This window comes from Borostomias antarcticus, assembly GCF_949987555.1.
Source record: "Borostomias antarcticus genome assembly, chromosome: 10".
Classification (NCBI taxonomy): Eukaryota; Metazoa; Chordata; class Actinopteri; order Stomiiformes; family Stomiidae; genus Borostomias; species Borostomias antarcticus.
Genome location: NC_140243.1, coordinates 6,221,923 through 6,245,922, shown reverse-complemented (window position 1 = coordinate 6,245,922; position 24,000 = coordinate 6,221,923). Strand labels below are relative to the sequence as shown.

Below are 24,000 nucleotides of genomic sequence, written 5' to 3'. Positions count from 1 at the left end.
AGAAATGGTGCTGTGATTAGCTCTGAATCCAGATTGGTGAGTACTTAAAACTGAGTGACTTGAAAGAAAATATTTCAATTGGTTATTTACCAAGGTCTCCAGAACTTTGGCTAAGCATGGTAATCTGGAGATAGGACGATAGTTATCCATCTTATCCCTATCACCCCCTTTGTGCAACGGGAACACCTGGGCAGATCTCCAAAACCTGAGGAACTATACCTGACACAATGGAGAGATTAAAAATGCATGACAATGGCTCACTAATAACTGGGGTTGCCAATTTTATAAAAACAAATCTAGATTGTCCTCTCCAGTAGAACACTTAGGGTCTATGGATTGCAAGATCCTAATGTTTCACTGGGTGTAAAAGGCTGAAAGGAGAAATGAGAGACACAATCCAAAGGGGGATTGCAACCAGAATCAGTATCCAAGGGAGCCAGCCTAGTATACAACCTATCAAATAAGTGCCCACTCTCAGTGAAGTGCTTATTAAAAGAAAAACAAATATCATTTGGTTCAGAGATTACATGATCATCCATATTAATGGACAATGGCCGGGTTTCCCAAACGAGTTAAGAAGCACTTAACTCCAAAGTACTTCTTAACTCCCATACAAAGGGTTGCTTAAGAAGGGTTCCTTAAGAAGGATCAGGAAACCCGGCCAATGGCAGTGAAGTAGCGGGTTTTTAGTTAAGTTCACAGCACCCCAGAACTTTGCAGTGTTTGAATAGGAGTTAGAGAAAAAGTAGCCAGATTTAGCTTTCCTCACAGCTGTTGTGCATTTATTTCTAAATTTTCTTAAAGAAAGCCAGTCTTGGGTATCCCTTGTGCGTCTGGCACTGGACAAGGTAGACAGATCACTAGAAAACCATGGTGCAATTCTATCTTCAATCCTAGTCTGTTTAGAAGGGGCGTGTTTATCTACAAAGTGATTGAATGTTTTTACAAAAGAGTCAAGGGTGACTTGCACGTCATCAGACTCAACTGAGCATAAACTATTAGTCAATAATGTCATCCAAAAAGGCTTGAGCATTGAAGGATTTAAGATTTCTCCTCAAAACAATACGTGGCCGTGTTTTCACCAACTTTGTAGTTCTAACGCAAGCCATAGGACAATGGTCACTTATACCCAAATAAAAAACACCACAAGCTGAAATTCTGTCACATCTGTCTGAGAAGATTAAATCAATAACAGTAAATTTTGCATACTTTTTAGGATTCGGCGTAGTAGTCTCAGTGACCAACTGAGAAAGGCCCAGATTACCACTCACTTCCTTCAGGTAACCAGAAGCAACACTCCACCAGTCCAGATTAAAATCACCATCTCAGAATGTGAATACAAAGAGAGTATGTCAGATTCTGTCAATAGCGCTGACCTCTGACCTCAGCCTTGGGAGGCCTGTAGACACCAATCACAAACAATGAGCTACTAGGCCCCAGTTCACCTTCAATACAAGCAGTTCAAAACACTTCGGAATAGTAATTAAATTTATGACAGAGACAGACAGGCAAGATTTTACATTAATAGCAACCCCACCACCCCTGCCAACTCTATCAATTATACATAAATTATATTGCTGCAGAGCTACAGAGCAGTCACTATCAGAATTTTTTAGCCAGGACTCAGGGTCTGCCTGAATGTTTCTGATGATCTTACTTATGTTGCTGAAGGAGACTTCTTATGTTTAGATGAATCAGCCCAAGCCCTATCCTTTCCTTAAAGGCAGTTGGATTGTTTAGACAAGCCGGGGTGACTGCTAAATCAGATGGGACAGAGCCTGGAATGACAGAGGCCTGGGTCAAGGGACACCTATGCCTCATGCTTATGTCTCACAGTGCGATTCACCGGAGGCCTAGGTCTAATAGATATGTCAGCCCAATTTGAGAGGCGGACAGGGATTATAACCATGATTCTAGAGGGTATGTGCTGAGGACTCGCTGTCACATGGAGAGGTAAACAGTCATCAGAAAGCCCTGATGTAGCCTGATCTGAAGGAGCAGGAGGTCTATATTCATGAATTAAACAGTCGTTAAACGGATCGGACTTACCCCACCTCAGACCCTGCAGGACATCAGGGTCAGGTCCATACTCAGAGACAACAGACGGGTGCCTGATCTGCTGGGATAAAAGTCGTCCCGAGCAAAGAGGTCCCGTTGGTTCCAGAAGGTGGCAAAGTTATCGATAAAAGGAACCCTCAGCTGGCAGCAGTAGCCTTTCAGCCTGACGTGGAGCTGGCGGATCCTGCTGTATTTGGCGTCGCCATATTGAGGGGAGGAGAAGGGACCGGAGATGATGCAGGTCTTGTCCGTCAGCAAAACAGTGGCAATCAGGGCCTTGAAGTCCTCCTTCAGCCGCTCAGACTGTTGGAGCCTGATGTCATTTGATCCAACGCGGATGACGACAGATGAGACCAGGGGATGAGAGATGTAATGACAGAATTGATGTCTGAGACCTTAGCCCCTGGGAAGCAGTAGGTCTGAGCCTTTGGAACTACAACATGGCACACCATAGAAGAGCCTACTATAAGCACAGATGCAGGGGGCTTGATGTGCATGGGGGCCACTGGAGACCGCCGCTGGCGAGAGGGCACCTGACGCTGATCCTCTGGTAGAGGATGGTTTCTCCGATCGTGGACAGGTGGAGGACCAGGCTGACTGGCCAGGCCAGGGGGTGCTCGGAGGGCAGCGTGGCAGTGGGGGACCGTGAGGATGAGGAGTAAAGAGAATGGAGCCTGAACGCCGAAGAGGGCGGCTGGGGAGCGCTGGTAGGGGCTTAACAGGATCCGAAGAATGGGTGGTGGTGCTGAGAAATATGTATTTTGCTGTCTATTGTCTCCAGTGATATACTGTAACTTCTAACTTACTAAATAGTAAGTACCTAACTACCTTAGTACAGGTGTTCACGTGTGTTGTTAGTGGTGTACGCTGTGTACTGTATGACGGTGAGTGAGAGGCAGCTACAGATCTCCTCGGCACACAGCTGTATGTACTGGTCAACTGACCTGGGTCCAGATTAACACATACATTAAAGCCTCTTTGCAAACATGTATACCAGGCAAAACTAGGCCAACACACATACACACACACACACACACACACACACACACACACACACACACACACTCAGGCATTCAAACATATATACCGGAGCACACGTGCACTCACACAGACACACACACATGCACACGCTTCCACTATGTCATGGCATTCATTCCGTTTGACCTGGCCTCACTTTGTCCATCTCTCTCTGTGAGAAGAGAAAACAAAAGCTTGTGTGGAAGTGAATGGAACCAGTCAGGGGACCAATCCCTGCCCTCCTCCCTCCTCCCCACTGCCAGCCAGGCTCCACAGACGAGCCCTGAGCTGCGGATCACTGTCTCCGCTCCGCATTGATTATTCATGCCTGGATGCTGTCATGTGCAGTGCCCATCGGAGCTCATTAATTGCGGAGCGAGAGAGAGAGAGAGACAGAGAAAGAGAGAGAAAGAGAGACCGAGGGGGGATGAGAGGCAGAGAGACGGAGTGAGGGAGACGGAGAGGCAGAGACGCTGAGAGAGGGAAGCAGTGCAGAAGAGAGAGATAGAAAGAGAGGGAGAGAGAGACAAGACTGCTAAAAAGGGAGAGGACTTGTTCTGGTTTCTCTCTCTCCACGGAAAGCACCGCAAGACCGCCCAGAGGGGAGGAGAAACCGGGGAATCTGTTCCTCAGTCTGGACCAACGCCCTTCTGTCTTCCATCTCGCCTCGACCTCCGCCTTCCTCTTCTACCTCCACCCGGCTCCTGCACTTCCAGCCGCAGCCCAGCCTCGTTGATCTCCAGCTCCAGACTCCAGCTCTGACAATGACCACCTACTTCCACAACCATGAGTACTGCTGCGGGACGCCCCCCCACGGCTGTGACCCCGGCCAGGGGAAGGCAGCGTCTGGCCAGCACCAGGCCCAGACCCATGTTCAGCAGAGGCTCATTCAGAACCAAGACCAACTGGTAGAGATCCATAGGCAGCAACGGCAGATCCAGCTTCAGCAGCAGCAGATACTACAGCAGCAGCTCCACTCGCCGAACCAACAACAACTACAGCTCCACTCTCCGAACCAACAACAACTACAGCTCCACTCACCGAACCAACAACTACACCTCTACTCGCCGAACCAACAACAACTACAGCTCCACTCTCCAAACCAACAACAACTACAGCTCCACTCTCCAAACCAACAACAACTACAGCTCCACTCTCCGAACCAACACCAACTAAAGCTCCACTCACCGAACCAACAACTACAGCTCCACTCACCAAACCACCAGCAAACCCTGCTACAACTATCTCCAAACCACCTACACACTCTAAACCACTACCAACAACAACTGCCGAAGCAGCAGCTGTCACCCAACCACCACCAGCAGCACCAGCACCACCAACAGTTCCAGTGCCAACAGATTCTCCAGGAGCAGTCAGCGATGGCGCACTATCAACAGCAGCAGCAGCAACATCACCATCACCACTTCCACCATCACCACGCTCACAGCCAGGCACAGCACAAGAATTCCCTGACGCTCCGCCCGCTCCTCTCGCCACAGCTCCCTCTGCAGGCTCCCGGTGGTAGCTACAGCAGCACCTGCACCCTCCCTTCCTCCATGTCCAAAAGCAAGAGCCGGGGTAAGTTCACCAACCTGAGGGACAGCGTGAAGAAGAGCCCGACCAAGAGCAAGGTCAAGGCCAAAGGCGGCAGCCGGTGGGGGCTGGAGAACACCTGGACCACCCGCTCCCTGGAGAAAGCACCCCAGGTACAGGTAGGCGTGTCCGTTGGGGAGAGAGGGGGGTCGGATGTGTTTTCGGAGCACATATCAGTGGGTGTGTTTGGAGGAGGGGTGAGGGTGTTACTCTTTCCCGCCAAGCCATCACAGCTGTGTGTGTACTAGGCGATCCACTAGCATGAAGAACCTTCCGCAGGACGTCTGCTTTTACAGTAACAGATGGAAGTGTGTGAGAAGAAACCAACATGGATGGATGGTGCTCCAAGACGGAGAAGCTCAGCTGGATGTTCTGGTCTGGTTTCCAGAGGGAGCCGGGATCATGGAATTAAATCATGGTGCGAAATTGTGGAATAATGGAATTATTTAGAGGGGTTTGGTCAGTGGGAGTTTAACTGAAAATGAAAATGGGGGCTAGGGAGCAACATACTGTATAGGCGAACAGCCAAAGTGTGTGTGTGTGTGTGTGTGTTTGTACAGTATGTGTGTGTGTGTGTGTGTGTGTGCGTGTGTGTGTGTGTGTGTGTGTGTGTGTGTGTGCATGAGTGCGTGTGTGTGTGTGTATGTGTGTGTCTCGTGTTTTGATCTTGGAGTGGTTGTGTGTAATGCTGGACAGTGTTATGGTGAGACAGACAGATTGAGTACACAGCGTTGTCATGGTCACTCTTATTAGATCATCATCATTCTCAATCTGATTAGACCGAATGTGTGTGTGTGTGAGAGAGAGAGAGACAGAGAGAGAGAGAGAGAGAGCATACTATAGTACAGTTTAAACCAGACGGTTGTTCTAGGTTCTAGGATCAGATTATGCTGCCTGTCATGATTGAAGATTATATCCGAACATCTGTTAGTGGTTAGAAGTAAATAATTTGATACTATATGACATCTGTCCGTTTCCATGTATATCTGCATTGTGAGTCATCCAATGCTACAGGACTCTATTAGTATTATTGACTGTCTTGCAAGACTGTTCTTGTGAGACTGGTCTGAGCACAGTTAGTATGTCAGTCAGTGTTTTGTGTGCATGCTCTCTCTGAATAGTCATGATACTCTGTTTAAACAATCAAGCTATTTCCAAATGTACACGGTTTGTTTGTTTGGCCTGCATAAGACACGTGGACACGTGCGGCCGTTGTTGTCCCTGGTCGGCGCGAATGTCAGGACTAATTTTAGCTCTGTCATGCTGGATGGGTTACAGCAGGGCACCACGGTGACAGGAACCCGCCGCTTGTGTAACCAACGCTGGCCTCGGACATCAGATATGGATCTTACTGTACGAGTCACACCAGTCTACCGGTTGCACTGGCACCAGCAGGATTGGGCACTGGGCTGGCATGGTGGTTAGCTGTTGGTTTACTGGTTGGCTGGTCAGCTTTCAGCTGGTTGATTGTATAGTCAGTTGGCTATAGTTCTCTGTCTCTCTGTGGAGGTGTTCAGAGGTTCTGAGGTTCAGAATGGGATTTTCCAGGTCGGTTCAACTGTCTGTCTGTTCTGATGCAGATTAGTCAGTTCACCTTTGTTGGTTCTGTTTGGTCCTGACTTTAAAATGAGTCTATTCAATACAGGCTAGAAATGATGTCCACTAGCTTTTCACACAAATAACTTCTGTAGATCAGAGTTAGCTCTAACGCATGCACGCGCACACACACACACGTCAGACACACACACACACACACACACACACACACACACACATTCACATGGTGGGGGCTCAGTATGCCTTTGTCTAAGAGTGCTGACACAGTGGCCTCTGCAGGAAGGACGCACACACACACACACACACACACACACACTGTTGTATTTGCACATCAAATCTTGTGTGAAACGGATGGTAACTGGTATGAGTGGCTGATGAGAGTGCCTTGGCTGAAGATCAATTCTGTGGCCATGTGTCTGCGTATATGGTGGTGTGACCCCCGCTGGCCTTGCCTTGTCAGGCCACACACACGCACACACACACACACACACACACACACACACACACACACACACACACACACGCTCATCCCTGTTATATAACCCAGCCCAGCCTGCTTGCACGACCACATCTGTCAATGGAGCCACCGGATGTATTGTAATAGGATTAACATTACAACCAGCCCTGCTGGGGGTGGACTGTCAATGGGCTGGCCTGACAGGAGGCTGGGGGAGGGGGGAGTGTAGAGAAGGCGTTTTGTTTTGCATATGGTATTGCTCTCTGTCCGTGTCTTTTAAGAGCCTCGTTTACCTCAGTGTTCCTCAAAACCAGGCGTGTTTACACTGTAAGAGGATTTGCTTTTCCAGAGCGCCACAGGCAAATCCTGCACTCTTATCAATGGAGCAGCTGAAAAGACTGCATCCCCCCCATCTCTCCCCGCATTCTCCCCTCACAGCCGCAATCCATAAACACACACATACACACACACATGCACGCACACACACACATGCACATACACACACACACACACACACATACAGTACACACACGCAAACGCACACACACACACACACACGCTCTTTAGAGCTCTCAGCAGTCGCGTGTCAGCCAGGCTTCGCTGTCACATTAACATCCGTTGAGAACATTATCACTCTCTCCTTTTGTCTCTGTCCATCCATTCATCTTCCCCCATCTCTCTCTCACCCTGTTCACCCTCCGACCCCCAGTCCCATCCACGTGCTTTGATCTTACTGTGCATTGCGTGTTTGTGTGTTTATTTGATGTGTGTGTGTGTGTGTGTGTGTGTATGTTTCCAGTCTTCCTATGACTATCCCACCCTAACCTTTGACCCCCATTGCCATTGTTCAGCAGGCAGACGTGGCTCCCATAATCCCTGTGATCCCCGCTGAGACCACACCCCCCACGCCACCCGCACCACAACCCCCATCCCTCCCTGAGGAAGCCACGCCCACCATCACCACCATCGCCACCATCACCATCTCCCCGCCCTCCTCTCCATCTGCGTCACAGGTCCTCCCTCCCTTCCTCCCTACTTCCCTCCCTCCCTCCATTCTCTGTGGCGGTGTTGTACCCCCAGTCATTTCTCTCGTAGCTGCAGCTGGTGGTGGTGCTTGTTGTAGGGGTGCGGTGGTGGTGCTTGTTGTAGGGGTCAGGGGGAATTACTTCTCAGGGTCTGGGCTGTCGGGTGGCTTCTGCTGGGCTCTGACCCTGCTGGAGCAGGCTTCATCTCCATCCCTGGGTCTGGTGCCTTACCTCTGCTGGAGCAGACTCTGTCTCCGTCTCCATCTCTCTGGGTCTGGTCTCGGCTGCGGCTGCTCTCTCCTGGTCTCTCTGCCCCTGCAGTCGGCCACCCCCTCTTGGGCTGCACTAGCGGAGGGCTCCTGGGGTGGGCTGGGGGCCAGCTGCTGTCTGGGGGAAGGACTGGGGGAGGCTGGGGGTGGGGGGTGGGGGGGGGGTGGAGTAGGGGTGTGACTGACCGGGGATCTTCGGGGTCTGCATGGTGAGGATGCATTGATTCCAGACAGAGATTTGGGCTCCTGGACTACCCAAGTTGGACAGGATTGGATAGGACAGGATAGGACAGGAAGGACAGGACAGTATGTCATGAGGTGGAGGTCGGCTCCCTGCTCTGCTGTGGCGATCTCTACCCCGTACAACACTCACAATGTTGTACCAAAACATGCGACGAGTAAGTGGTTGCTTCTGGGTTTGGGCCCGGCGGTTGCTTTCAGTCGTGTAACGTGATGCTCCTGCGACTTCGAAGCATTCTAACAATGTGAATGTATTGATTTTTATTTAGCTGAGATCGGACTTAATCTTACCTCCTGCCTTCTTGTTTCCCCCCAGGCGAACCCACCTCCTGTGGTGATCAATACAGACACTCTGGACACCCCCCCATACGTAAGTCTGCTTTACCCCCCTGACTGGCTGCATTTTATTATTCATTATTGGGTATTTTACCCTCGTATGTATTCCACCAAACCTTAAAGTCTCCATCCCATCTCTTGTAGAACATTCTCTGATAGAATGTTCTTTGATAGAACAGTGGTAATAATAACAATAATAATAATAATAATCATCATTATCATCATCATCATTATAATAAATGTTAATTATTGTTATTATTATTATTATTATTATTATTATTATACATTTATATAGCGCCTTTCAAGAGACCCAAGGACACTTTACATAGTCACAAAAGTCAATGGTAATCACACTGGGTGATTTTAATGCTTACCTCCAACAATTCAACAAATCTGTCGTGACATGGTCCTATTGTATACAATAAACTAAATGGTGATGGTTATGTAATGCTATATGGTCACATGTCAATACCGGGAAATAGCCTGGTGATAAAGGAAGAAATTTGATTGTTTTGTTGAGCAAAATATAGCTGTTGGCTTTCGTATGGATGACATAGAGGGGAACTAGTGCTGGGTATCTTTGTACTGAACAGCGAGAGATAGTGATAGAGATGGTGATAGAGGTGGTGACAGAGATGGTAATAGAGATAGATATGGTGATAGAGGTGGTAATAGAGCGATAGAGATGGTAATAGAGATGGTGATAGAGATTGTAATATAAATTATAGAGGTGGTGATAGAGATAGAGATGGTGATAGAGATGGTGATAGAGATTGTGACAGAAATGATGATAGAGATTGTGACAGAAATGATGATAGAAATTTTAATAGAGATAGCTATAGAGATGGTGATATAGTAGTCTCTCTCCAGACTCAAATATTATGTTGAATCGCTGCGCTACGCATACTACATAATAGTCTGTGCCATTTCGTCGCCCAAGCTGGTGTTCTGATTATAGTTAGTGTAGCTTACATTAGGTAGTGTGTCAGCGAAAGAACTCTCAGGGGTCTGGCATGAGACTAGGGATATAGTAATAGAGATGCAGTAGAGATAGAGATAGTGATGGTGATGTAGTAATAGTGATGGTGATAGAGATAGAGATGGTGATAGTGATAGAGATAGTAATAGAGATAGTGGTAGAGATGGTGATAGTAATAGAGATAGTGATAGTGATGGTGATATAGTGATAGTGATAGAGGTAGTGATAGGGATAGAGATAGTGATGGTGATATAGTAATGGTATAGTAATGGTGATATAGTAATAGAGATAGTGATAGAGATAGTGATAGGGATAGTGATAGAGATGGTGATAGTGATATAGATGGTGACAAAGATGGTGATAGAGGTGATGATAGAGATAGTGATAGAGAGTAATAGAGATAGTGATGGTGATATAGTAATAGAGATAGAGATAGTGATAGAGATAGTAATATAGATAGAGGTGGTGATAGAGATAGATGTGGCGATATAGATAGAGATGGTGATAGAGATGGTGATAGTGATAGAGATAGTAATGGTGATATAGTAATAGAGATAGTGATAGTGGTAGTGATAGAGATTGTAATAGAGATAGCGATAGAGAGTGATAATGATAGTGATGTTATAATAATAATAATGATGATAATAATAATAATAATAGTAATAAACTTTCTTTGTATAACACCTTTCATGCAAATAAATGCAGCTCAAAGTGCTGCTAATATAGTGATAGAGATAGAGATAGAGATGGTGATAGAAACAGAGATGTGATATAGAAAATAGAGATAGTGACACCTCAGTGGTCAATGTCGATGAACATCTGCTTTAGTGCTGTTTATGATTGAACAACATCACGCTTCAGTACGTTGTATTACAGTTGTCATTGATTTCAGTAGCCAGAATGTTCATGTGTATAATACATAATCTAATAATACATAATCTAATCTGCGCTGGGAGTTTGAGTTTGAGATTACAGTCTCTGAGATTATATGGCAGGTGGTACAGTACGTGGTTGGCTGGTGTCTGATATGGATCGGGAGTTCACTCAGCCCTGGTAAGCTCCACTGGGCAACACAACACTGCCCAATGAATATCTGATTTGTATGTCCTGAGGTCAGGGAATGTCGAACTTGTACACATGCTAGGACTGGTGTAGTGAACAGAGAGTGGTTTGCCATGATGAAGGCTGTTCTCCAGTATTGTCTGAGCACCTGGCCTCTGCCTGTCATGGCTGCAGCCCCATGTTCTCTCCATTCTCCCTCAGTCCCCAGCAGGTCTCTGCTCACACCCCTTCTCTTCCTCCTCCACCATGCCCGGCATTACAAATCCTCTCTGCTTGAGTTTGCCTGGAGTGCCATATGGGTGAGGTTTCGTTGCCTGCGTTTCCATTGGTCCTGTTGCTCCAGGCATGCTCAATCAAGCACTCAAGTGTCTTGAGAGGATTCTAAATATAAAATATATATATAATATGACTCGATTTTGCCGCACATACGTGGTGTGGGCTTCATGTTTCAGTGCTACTGTATGTGTGCTTTCCTCATGTGTAATTGGTGTAATTGGTCATGCATGGGGAAGTGTGTCTGAACAGCAGAATCTGATGAGATGTGAGAGCTGCTTGGCGGGGCTGGGTCCGAGGCACACACTCATTATCTACTGTCAGTGTCAGTGGTGTGTGTATGTATGTGTGTGTGTTTGTGTGTGTGTGTTGTTGAGGAGTGACCCTGTCCAAACATTTTTTGAATGCCATCCCAGTATCTTCATACAGTATATACAAATCTCTCTCTCTCTCTCTCTCTCTCTCTCTCTCTCTCCCTCTCTCTCTCTCCCTCTCTCTATCTCTCTCTCTCTCTCTCTCTCTCTCTCTCTGTCTCTCTCTCTGTCTCTCTCTGCCTCTCTCCCCCAACCCAGACCTACAGTATGCTATGCAGGCCAGTATACAGACATTTTCCCCCTCGTATGCAGGTGCATGTGTTCATAGTATGCTCTTGCGTCCGCCTCTGTGGGAGACTTGTAAGCTGACTGCTGCTCGTCGGACCATGAAGATGTCCTCTATGACGGACGCGTGGGTTTTTGGCAGGGAAAGACTAGGGTTCGATACCCGGTGTTTATGTGTCCTCAGACCTCAACTGAAGGCTGGAGGAGACAGCTTGACAATAACAAGGTATTGATATAGAAAAGCTGTCAGAATCTCAGCATTGCACCAAGGTTTTCATCTAAGGGATTTCACCTGAAGGGTTGGTGCTATATATATATATATATAGAGAGAGAGATAGAAAGATAGATAGATAGATAGATAGATAGATAGATAGATAGATAGATAGATAGATAGATAGATAGATAGATAGATAGATAGATAGATAGATAGATAGATAGATAGATAGATAGATAGATAGATAGATAGATAGATAGATAGATAGATAGATAGATAGATGGATGGATGGATGCATGTATACATGCATACATACATATTACTGACATTACTGAGGTGTACATGCATACATACATACATACATACATACTTACATACATACATACATACATACTGTACACACACACACACACACACACGCACACATACACACACACGCACACACACACACACACACACACACACACACACACACCACCGCTACCAGACTGTCCAGTCATCTTACAAGGCATGGCAAGTTTATTTGTACAGCACATTTACGTGCTCAGACTCCACGCATGATGTAATTAATTAAGATGTGATAGGATTATGGCGGCATTACTGATGTGTGATTCTGTGGTTTTATCTGCGTCTAACTGTGGATGGACTCAGTGACGCGTAACAGCTGTGAAGCAGGGGAGGAGGTGGCTTGGGCTGTCGCTGTCGTGATGAGCATGACCTTCATGACAGTCTCGGATTTTCTAGACAAATGTACTTATCGTAAACCACTTTGGATGAAAGCTAAATGACTACAGTATGAATATAAATGTAAATCTCGGACCAAGCTGAATTACAGGGACTTGTCCGCCGGTCGGCTGGGGAGGTGAGGGGCCTGTAGCTGACTGGTGATGAGGTAGGCCGAGGGGGCTGTGAATGGGAAACAGAGCTGTTCTATAATTGCGTTTGGCAGTGTCACTGTTGTTGTGAATGGAGCGGGTAGTGAGCAGCGAGAGTGTGTGTTTGTGTGTGTGTGTGTGCTGGGGCAGTCAGCTGAGCAGGCCTGCTGTCATCCTCTCGGTCCAAACATGGGGCCATCAGCAGCTGTAATCCCACAGAGATGATCCCTCCATGCGCCACAGGAGCACAGCGTTTTAGGCTCAGAAAGCTCCCTGCTCTGCCCCGCTAACCCATCCCCCAGACCCCCCGAACGACCCGCTACCATGATCTCTCCATCCCCCCAGCTCTACGCCCCCTCCCCCCTCCCAATCCCTCAGTCCTTAACTGAGCTAGAGATCCATGACACAGTCACAGTCCTCCACCCCAAAGCTGCAGCTTTGTCCTCAGCCCACATCCCAGCTTTATACCCCAGTCCCAGTCCTCCAGCACCAGTCCCAGTCCTAGTCCTCCAGCACCAGTCCCAGACCTAGTCCTCCAGTCCCAGTTCTAGTCCCAGTCCTCCAGTACCAGTCCCAGACCTAGTCCTCCAGTCCCAGACCTAGTCCCAGTCCTCCAGCACCAGTCTCAGACCTAGTCCTCCAGTCCCAGACCTAGTCCTCCAGTCCCAGACCTAGTCCCAGTCCTCCAGCACCAGTCCCAGACCTAGTCCTCCAGCACCAGTCCCAGACCTAGTCCTCCAGTCCCAGTTCTAGTCCCAGTCCTCCAGCACCAGACCTAGTCCTCCATGCAGTCCCAGTTCTAGTCCCAGTCCTCCAGCACCAGTCCCAGACCTAGTCCTCCATGCAGTCCCAGTTCTAGTCCCAGTCCTCCAGCACCAGTCCCAGACCTTGTCCTCCAGTCCCAGACCTAGTCCCAGTCCTCCAGCACCAGTCTCAGACCTAGTCCTCCAGTCCCAGTCCTAGTCCCAGTCCTCCAGCACCAGTCTCAGACCTAGTCCTCCAGTCCCAGACCTAGTCCCAGTCCTCCAGCACCAGTCTCAGACCTAGTCCTCCAGTCCCAGTCCTAGTCCCAGTCCTCCAGCACCAGTCTCAGACCTAGTCCTCCAGTCCCAGTTCTAGTCCCAGTCCTCCAGCACCGCATCCCTCAGCCCCAGACCCAGTCCTAGTCCTCTATCTCCAGCCCCAGTCCTAGTGTTCAGCCCCAGTCCTAGTGTCCAGCCCCAGTCCTAGTGCTCTAGCCCCAGTCCTAGTGCTCTAGCCCCAGTCCTAGTGTCCAGCCCCAGTCCTAGTGTCCAGCCCCAGTCCTAGTGTCCAGCCCCAGTCCTAGTGCTCTAGCCCCAGTCCTAGTGTCCAGCCCCAGTCCTAGTGTCCATCCCCAGTCCTAGTGTCCAGCCCCAGTCCTAGGGCTCCAACTCCAGTCCTAGTGCTCTAGCCCTGGCCCTGGGCCCCAGGGGATCTCAGCCCTTCTCTATATCATCATCTTGTGATGCTGTGGGGCCCCTGGTAAACCCCTTCAACTCATATCTCTCAGGGTGAAAGTGTAATGGAATGTTAGAAACACATGAGTGGAGTGGGAATTGTCCGTCTACATGTACCGTTCCTTAGAGGGAAACGGTTCCCTGTCATAGCCTGCTCTTTGAGCAGAAGATCCAGATTGACTTACAGCAGTGTTTATTGTTGCTACAGTATATGACTGATTCTCTCCTCTGGCTTCTCTCTCTCTCTCTCTCTCATCTTTAAGGTGAACGGAACCGAAGCAGATTATGAATATGAGGAAATTACGTTGGAACGGGTGAGAACAACATTTCTACAGCCACAGACCTCAGTTTGTGAAAAATACATGACATGATGGGGTATGTGCGATGGCATAGAGCAGGTCACCGTCCATCCATCCCTCCCTCCCTCCCTACCTCCCTCCTTCCCTCCCTCCTTCCTTCCCTCCCTACCTCCCTCCTTCCCTCCCTCCTTCCCTCCCTGCCTCCCTGCCTGCCCGGCTGGCTGCCTTAGGGCTGCTCTCCTCTCCTCTCTGCAGTGACCTGGTTCAGCGAGCAGCTCTGTTTGCATCACTAACTCTGTATTAAAGACACAGAGAGACAGAGGCAGAGACGTACTGTACACCGCCCCCAACCACCCCTCCACATCAGCCAGGACCCTATACTGCTGCCGCTCCGCAATACACACACAGTACACCACCCTGCAACCATCCATACTGCCCATTACACAGTACATGCTGCACCCTAGACACACACACACACACATGCATGCACACACGCGCATACGCTGACACACATGCGCACTCACACACATGCATGCACACATGCGCATACACTTACACACATGCACACACTCACACACATGCACACACACACTCACACACAGAAATGGGTGCTGGCTTGACTATACAGTAGTCCTTCTCCCACTACACAGTGTGTGTACTAATGTGTATTTCTTGGTCAGAAATGCTGATTGTCTAAGTTAGCTTTTTCATATTAATTGTTTATCTCCTGTGTGTGTGTGTGTGTGTGTGTGTGTGTGTGTGTGTGTGTGTGTGTGTGTGTGTGTGTGTGTGTGTGTGTGCAGGGTAACTCTGGTCTAGGCTTCAGTATAGCTGGGGGAACAGATAACCCCCACATCGGAGAGGACCCCAGCATCTTCATCACCAAGATCATTCCTGGAGGAGCAGCAGCTCAGGACAGCAGACTGAGGTTCACACACACACACACACACACACACACACACACACACACACACACACACACACACACACACACACACACAGGAAACAGACACAGCAGGAAACAGACACAATTAATATGAAAAAGCATGACACAAACGTAAACAATTATTAGGGGCCAAGCACAAGGTGCGAAGCCCCTATTGTAATTGATGGTATTATTATTATTCTTCCGCCATGGGAGTCAATGGCAGCCTATAGAACGGAGTGGTAACTTTTTACCAAAATTTGCATGATGGTAGAGGATGATGTGCTGAGTCCATGGAGCACGACCCAGATCGATTAGCCAATAGGGGGCGCTATAGCAGCCGACTGGAACTGCAAACTTTGAACAGGCATAGCTCATGCCCCGTTTGATGTAGAGTCATGACACTTTGCACACATATGTCTCTTCTCACGATGAACAAATTTGCCTCAAGAACCTATAACTTCCGGTTATGTAAATTATCTGCTATTTTGCATTTTTTGGAAAACGCTTAAAATCTATCTCCTCCTAGAAAATTTCACCGATTCACATCACGCTCGGTAGACAGAATCTAGGGAGCAATATCTAAAGTTCCATCTCGGCACATTTTGGAAAAGTTGAATGAAACAGAAACTATGAGCCAATGAAGATTGCAGAGGGCGTGGCTTTGCATGGCTTTTCACGTAAAGGGGTATATTTTCTGAAGGGTTGTACAGAACACCACACATATTTTCAAGGAAGTTCCGCACATATAAACCGAGGCTAGTTCTGCATTATGGGCTCGATCAAACCCAATGGGGGCGCTAGAGAGCTCATTTCCCATTTAGGCCTAACCGCCAGGTCGATTTTTCTGAAACTTTGTAAACTCGTACCAGAGCATATGTTGAGGTATCATGTGAAATAGGAAGCAGATTGGCCACAGGGTGGCGCTATAACAAGCCAAAATGCTTAAAAGTGGCTAAAACGGAATTGATTGCTGTGGCGCTCCCTGTGGTCAAATGGGTTTTGTAATGGTTGTATGGGTAGATCATCTCATGTTCTACAACTTACTCATTGGACTCTTATTTACCAGATGTAAATTTGATGTCGATATAAGCATTTTAGTGAAAAGCCAGCCATCACTCTCTCAAAGACATATGACAGGCATATCTCATGCCCCGTTTGACATAATGTCATGCGACTTTGCCGACATATGTGTGTCCTCACGATGAACAAATTTGCCTCAAGAACCTATAACATCCGGTTATGGAAATGATCCGCTATTTTGCAAATTTTGAAATATGCTTAAAATCTATCTCCTCCTAGAAAGTTTGACCGATTCACATGACGCTCGGTACACAGAATGTCGGGGGCAATATCTTAATTTCCATCTCGAGACATTTTGGAAAAGTTGAAAAAAGAAGAAGTTATGAGCCAATGAAGTTTGCAGAGGGTGTGGCATTTTACATAAAGTGGTATAATTTCTGAAGGGTTGTACAGAACACCACAAATTATTGCAAGCACGTCCTCACATATACCCAGGGGCTATCCATGCATTATTGGCCCGATCAACTCAAATGGGGGCGCTAGAGAGCTAATTTCCTGTTAAGGCCTAACCGCTACGCCGATTTTTCTGAAAATTGGTAGAGTGGTGTCAGAGTGTATCCTTAGGTAATCTTAGAAATATGAAGCAAATTGGCCACAGGGCGGCGCTATAACAAGCAAAGTGCTTAAAAAAGGCTAAAATGCAATAGATTGCTGTAGCGCCCCCTTTGGCCGGATGGGGCTCATCCTGCTTCTATGGGTAGGTGATGGCATGCTCTACAATTTACTAATTGGACAGAAAATCGTCAGATTAAATTATGATGTAGATATAAGCGTTTGTGTGCAACAACACCCCGGTTGCGCTTTCATTCTTTCAGGGAGGAGTTGTAGAGGAGGGATGAGGAGTAGGAGAGAGAGGAAGTGTAGAGGAGGAGGTGTTGGGGTGGGAGGAGTCAAAAACGTAGGTGTAGAGGAGGATGTGTAGAGGAGGGGGAGTGGTAGAGGAGGAGGTGTAGAGCAGGGGGGAGGGGTAGATGAGATGTAGGGATGGGAGGAGGTGTAGAGGAGGGGGGAGGGGTAGAGGAGGAGGTGTAGGGGAGGAGGTGTAGGGGAGGGGGTAGGGGTAGAGGAGATGTAGTGATGGGAGGAGGTGTAGAGGAGGGGTAGGTGTAGAAGAAGGAGGAGGTGTAGAGTGGGGAGGTGTAGAGGAGGGTGGATGAGTAGTGGTAGGAGGAGGTGTAGATGAGGAGGTGTAAAGGAGCGAGGAGGTGTATTGTTTTTATGCAACAACACCCCCTTGTGCTTTCATTGTATGTTAATTGACATCAATGGCTAGTGGTAGCTCAATGGTAGCTCAAATGTGGCTATGGCATGTTTTGCTTATTGGCTTTTGCGTAATGGCTTGGCCCCGCTCATTGCTGCTTGCAGCTATATTTATTATTATTATTGTCAATTATTATTATTATTATTATTATTATTTATTATTATTATTATTATTATTATGACTGGACCTCGAGGGTCTTTATTAGCCACACGTGACACACAGCACACGTGAGTGAGCGGCAACACAGCACACAACACACACACATACCTGTACACACACTCTCTCTCTCTCTCTCTCTCTCTCTCTCTCTCTCTCTCTCTCTCACACACACACACACACTCTCTCTCTCTCTCTCTCTCTCTCTCTCTCTCTCTCACACACACACACACGCATGCACACACACCCCACACACACGCACATGCACACACATACACACTCAATCACACGTACACACACTCATTTACACACACACACACACATACATACACACACACACACACACACTCAGACACTCACACAGGCACACTTTCCAAGTAGTAATCTAACTAAGTCAGGAATCAGTGTTTGGTCAATCCACAAGTTCCTGACTGCAGCAGTGTCCTGTCCCACTCCTGAATCATGGACTCCTGTTTGACCCTCCTGTGCAGAGTGAATGACTGTATCCTGCGTGTGAATGATGTGGACGTGCGTGAGGTGACCCACAGCAAGGCTGTGGAGGCCCTTAAGGAGGCCGGCTGCATCGTCAGGCTCTACGTACGCAGGAGGAAAGCCCACAGCGAGAAGATCGTGGATCTCAAGCTGATCAAAGGACCCAAAGGTAAGACTGGACTAGAGGCCGATCAAACCTTACCTCCTCTGCTGTGCTCTGCCCTCTCTGCTCCGAGACACACACTTAACAGTAGGATCCTGCTACTGTAAGTCAAGAAATTCACCTTCTTTTTATAATAATAATAATAATAATAATAATAATAATAATAATAATAATAATAAAACATTATTTGTATAGCACCTTTCATAAAAATAAATGCAGTTCAAAGTGCTTTACAAACCAGGTCCAGCCTGGCTTATGTGCGTGGCTGGCTTGTTTCTGTGCAGGACTGGTAGGACGGAAGCTAGTCATGCCACTGAAATAGCTGTGAATTGAAATGACATGAAATAATGTCTGATAAATTAAGATAGGTCTTGTCACCTGGACACATCAGTTCCAATGCTTCCAATGCTAATCCAGCACAATAAGAGTGGGATAGCCAGTTAGGTCATGAGTTCACAACAACTAGCAGCAGCTTCCATAACATTAATGGTAGCGGTCAGTGGCTAAAGCAGTTACACTGATGATAACATAAAGTCCTCCCCACCGGGTCTTGAACCCCGGTCTCCTGGGTGGGAGTCCAATGCTCTGACCACTACTCTACTTGTGCAGTGGAGATCGGTGGGTTGGTTTTGGTGTCCTTCTTCCAGTCCCTAGTGTGGGTTGGGGTTAGAATAAGGGTTGGAGCTGGGACAGGATCTGACCTATAAGGCAAGGGATAAAGGTTGGGGTGAAAGGATGAACATGTGGAGGTTTGGGGTATAGTCCCATAAAGTCATCCCCCCGGGTCTTGAAACCTGGTCTCCCGGGTGGGAGTCCAATGCTCTCACCACTAGTCTACTTGTGCAGTGAAGAACTGTGGGTTGATTTTGGTGTCCTTCTTTATTTTGCTGTGCTTGGACTACTGCCTCTTGTGGTGCCAACAGAGAAATGCAGGCCAACATTGTCCGGAGTGATGGAGTAAGGGAGGGAGGGAGTGAAACTTGGTGCGCTGGCTTACAGCCACGCAAAAAAAATAATGTGCATGCAGTGCTTCATATACTAATAGACATAAGATAATCAGAAAGCAGAAAAATAAGATGGAAGATAAAACACAATAAATGATAAAGATAAAAAATCAAGTAAAATACGGTGTAAAAAATGACGCGCCTGCCCTGATAACTGAGTATCTTAGGAAGATACAGAGCTAGAGTCGCAGGGTGTAATCAAAGTTGGTGACCTCGCCCCTGAGACCTTGAACCGTTGATGTCCTTTCACTGATGTCCTTTCATTCATGTATTTAATCATCTGCCCTTCTCTCTCTTTCCCTCTCTCTCTCTCTCTCTCTCTCTCTCTCTCTCTCTCTCTCTCTCTCTCTCTCTCTCTCCCCTCCTCTCTCATCTCAGGGCTGGGGTTCAGCATTGCGGGGGGAGTCGGGAACCAACACGTTCCGGGTGACAACAGTATCTACGTCACCAAGGTCATCGAGGGCGGGGCCGCCCACAAGGACGGCAGGCTGCAGATCGGAGACAAGCTCCTGGCTGTAAGACGCTACCCCCCCCCCCCCCCCCCACCACACACACACACACACACACACACACACACACTACACCTGTACACACCTGTACAGTAGGCAGTAGAAACACAGGCCCAGTGAGGCAGCTGTATGTCATCACTGCAAGCAAGGCGTCGATCAACATTTTACTTTTTTTGTTTGTAGAAAACAGGGTAGGTAAGTCAATTATGCTGTACATAGTTCTCCACGTCTTGCGTGTTTGTCATGTGAAATGTTAAAGGGGATTTGTAGGTTAAAGGGATGTCTGAGTTAAAAGGACATACAGTATGTTTCTCCTCCACTTCCATCATATTAGAGGTCATTAAGGCAAGGCAAGGCAAGTTTATTTATAAACTAAGGGTCCAGTGACAGGAATGCAGCACCAGACATTCATGCACTCTGACACTCTTGAGCCAGATACTAGTTAAGACGACATACATCATAGACCGGTTGGCTCTCAGGGAGCCTGGCTCTCACATGCCTGTTGTGCACTCCTCTGGCTGGCAGGACTGTTCCTCAAACTGCTCAGTTGATTGGTTGATTGATCGGCTAGTTATTTATTTTATTTATTTTATTTATTTTATTTATTTTATTTATTTTATTTTATTTTATTTTATTTTATTTTATTTTATTTTATTTTATTTTATTTTATTTTATTTTATTTTATTTTATTTTATTTTATTTTATTTTATTTTATTTTATTTTATTTTATTTTATTTTATTTTATTTTATTTTATTTTATTTTATTTATTTTATTTATTTTATTTATTTTATTTATTTTATTTATTTTATTTTAAACAATTGACCTGTGCAATGAGTTCACACCATTACATTAAAAATAAAACACCAATACTTACAAAAAATAATTACATAACACAAGAAAATATGTAAGTAATCAAACTTTATTTATATAGCACATTCCATACACAGAGGCAACACAATGCGCTTTACATAAAGAAAAGGGGGAAGGACAGAGATCCTACCCCTAATTTTCTAGAGGGAAGCAAAAAAAATAATAATTCACCCATTTGGGTCAATATAGGGGAACTGTAAAAATTCTTCCCTAATTGTTCATGTGCACTGATGTTAGAGTATGTCGTTGAGTATTTCTGTGTGTGTGTGTGTGTGTGTGTGTGTGTCCTGGGCAGGTAAACTGTTCTTGCCTTGAGGAGGTGAGTCACGAGGATGCGGTGTCAGCCCTGAAGAACACACCTGATGTGGTCTACCTGAAGGTGGCCAAGCCCGCCAGCCTCTTCGACAACTACCCACCTCCTGACATCACCAACTGTGAGTCGCTACCCACACACACACACACACACACACACACACACACACACACCTCACCCTATGCCTCCATCAGTGGTAGCCTACTGCCCAAACCTGTCCAAGTGCCCATCTGTTACAATATTACTAGCCAGGGACTGACTGACTGACTGACTGACTGACTGACTGACTGACTGACTAACTGACTGACTGACTGACCGACTGACCGACTGACCGTACCTCCTTCGTGTGAGGGGGAACGTTATCCCTCTTCAACAACACGTGAGGAGGAACGTTATCCCTCTTCAAGAACAGGTGAGGGGGAATGTTATCCCTCTTCAAGAACACGTGAGGGGGAACATTATCCCTCTTCAAGAACACGCCAAGAAACCGCAGCCGTGGAATTAAAGCACATTACCAGAGGATGCAGTGTAAAAGCCCAAAAGTAGAGTTTAAAATCAGGCAGGGAAAGACGCCCATCCTGTCTTTGCTGCTGCAGTGTGCTCAGTCTAATGTGAGGCCGTTTACGTCTCTAGATAAATGTACTGTAGTGACTGCAGATTGCAGTTTGTTCCAGTAAAGGGAGGAGGGTGGGAGCGGAAGCACAGAACTTACTAAATTGATTCGGGGCAGCACATTTATTCACAAAGCACTCTCAGGTCATCAACACAACCCTTATTTATACTAACACATTCTTCCAGTTGTGGAGTAAACTGTAATATAAATGAATCTACGCGATGAAACTGCGTGATAGAGTACTATTGAAAAGCCATCTTGCAGCTCTGTTAGTCCTAACTCTAAGAAGAGGTTTTTGGAGGCAAAATGAAGTCAATCCTAGAAAAAGATGTCTCGCTGAAGAGTATGTATCATCATTGGGATCATTGGGATTAACCAGGCGCCATAACTATTGCGTTCTAATGTAGGCTCCATAAACTCTTTAAAACCACTTCCAATTCAGTTTTATAAAAATCTATTTTGTACCATGATAAACTAGAGGCTGATAGTAGCCTACCAAAATCAAAAACTTGAAATGGCCTAAAAAATGTTTTTGGCTGTTTGCTAGCCTAATCCATGTAACATGGACATGGCACTGCTCGCTGGAACTCTCACCCCACCAACACACTTGTGATGTCAAACGTGACGCACCAGAAAATCAACGGGAAGGCACTGTGACGGGAAGGGTCTCAATCGCCTAGACCCTGGGGGTTTCTTCCTGGTGGTACCCACGTGTACAAAGCCCGTTTATAGGCACTAATCTTGATGGAAAACAGGTATAACATCTATAGTGATGCCTGGCCCGAGTCCTCTACAAGCTTGTCAAGTGATGTTGCATTTTTGAAACATGAGTGTGTTTTGTGCGCCTTAGTCTGCCGTTCAATCTATCAATCAATCAATCAATCAATCAATCAATCAAAGCTTTATTTGTATAGCGCATTTCATACCCAGAGGCAACACAATGCGCTTTACAGAGAACAAGGGAGGTGGGCCGTTGTGAGTGTGTGTTGGTCATCTGACCGTGTGTGTGTGTCTCTTGCAGCGTATTCCCCCCACCTGGACAATCACATCAGCCCTGCCTACCGGAGCCAACCTCTGACCCCGCCCACGCCCGGACGCTACTCGCCCCTACCTAGAAGCATGCTGGGAGACGACGAGGTCACAAGGTGAGCTGAGAAAGTTTAGTTAGTGGAATGTTCCGAAGCCACAGACCAACTGCCCTAGAGCTAGAGGAGCATGGACCTCTCAGACACACACACACACACACACACACACACACACACACACACCCACACACATACTGTGGATACACACACACACACACATACTGTGGATACACACACACACACATACTGTGGATACACAGAGACACACACACACACTCACATACACACACACACGCTCTGTTGAGCTCTTTCTTTGTGCTTTCTGTTTAGTGTTGAGGGTGATGGCTTTTATGCAATGTGTGAGTGTGCGTGTGTGTGTGTGTTAGGGATAGGGGTGCTCCGATTCCACTTAGCCACGATCCGATCCGATTCCAAGTCCTGGGGTCACAATCAGATTCCAGAATCGATTCTCGATTCTCAAAGGATTTTCTACAAAGACGGATTTTAGGATCTACTCCAGTCCGATATGTGCTAAGAAAGTGGAATATAGCAGAATAAAGGGTATAATATTATGTCGTTTTATATTGCAATAGCACACGAAGGCAAGTCTAAGACAAAAAAAAGTCACATTTATTAATGGCATGCTGAACTTGACATTCAGCCTCTCAAGTATAACAGTCATGAACTTTAAACTTCCAGTATTTCTCAATTCAGTCAGTGACCATGCTGAACTTTAATAAAACAAGGAAAGTATTTCTCTTCAACTTCAAGTATTTCTCAATTCACAGTTAGTTTGCTGAACTTAAATAAAACATTCAAATATTTCTCAAGTCAAAGTGCTCAGGAGAGAGAGAGAGGAAAAAAAGAAGAAGACTCGATTCTTGGGAGGTGATTGGGAATCGAATCGTGGCATTAAGAATCGTGATCCTTTCAAGAATCGATTCTTTGGAGCACCCCTAGTTAGGGATGTAACAATAACCGGTATAATGATCAACCATGATAAAATCTGTTTCCATTTATTGCGCTAAAATAATCATTAAAACCGTTTGATTTCCATGTTTTGAAAAACTCACTGTAAATACTGTCCAACATCAACCAAGGTTAGCAACAGCATTATTTTAATGTTAATGCAAACCGAAAGTGTATAGTGCTGCTAATTTTATTTGTGGTTTTCAATATAAAACTTGGTGAAAT

The 24,000-nt window shown here is 46.6% G+C and overlaps 1 protein-coding gene across 1 annotated transcript in view; it reads left to right on the top strand.

Moving 5' to 3' along the window:
- dlg1a (discs large MAGUK scaffold protein 1a) overlaps nt 1-24,000 on the top strand; it is an 84,904-nt gene that overhangs the window by 27,489 nt on the left and 33,415 nt on the right. Inside the window, exons 2-9 of the mRNA XM_084444310.1 lie at nt 7,534-7,695; nt 8,533-8,586; nt 14,296-14,346; nt 15,135-15,259; nt 18,248-18,417; nt 19,794-19,930; nt 21,091-21,229; nt 22,743-22,866. Of these exons, the coding sequence (XP_084300436.1) occupies nt 7,534-7,695; nt 8,533-8,586; nt 14,296-14,346; nt 15,135-15,259; nt 18,248-18,417; nt 19,794-19,930; nt 21,091-21,229; nt 22,743-22,866 (962 nt within the window). The remainder of the gene's footprint in view (nt 1-7,533; nt 7,696-8,532; nt 8,587-14,295; nt 14,347-15,134; nt 15,260-18,247; nt 18,418-19,793; nt 19,931-21,090; nt 21,230-22,742; nt 22,867-24,000) is intronic.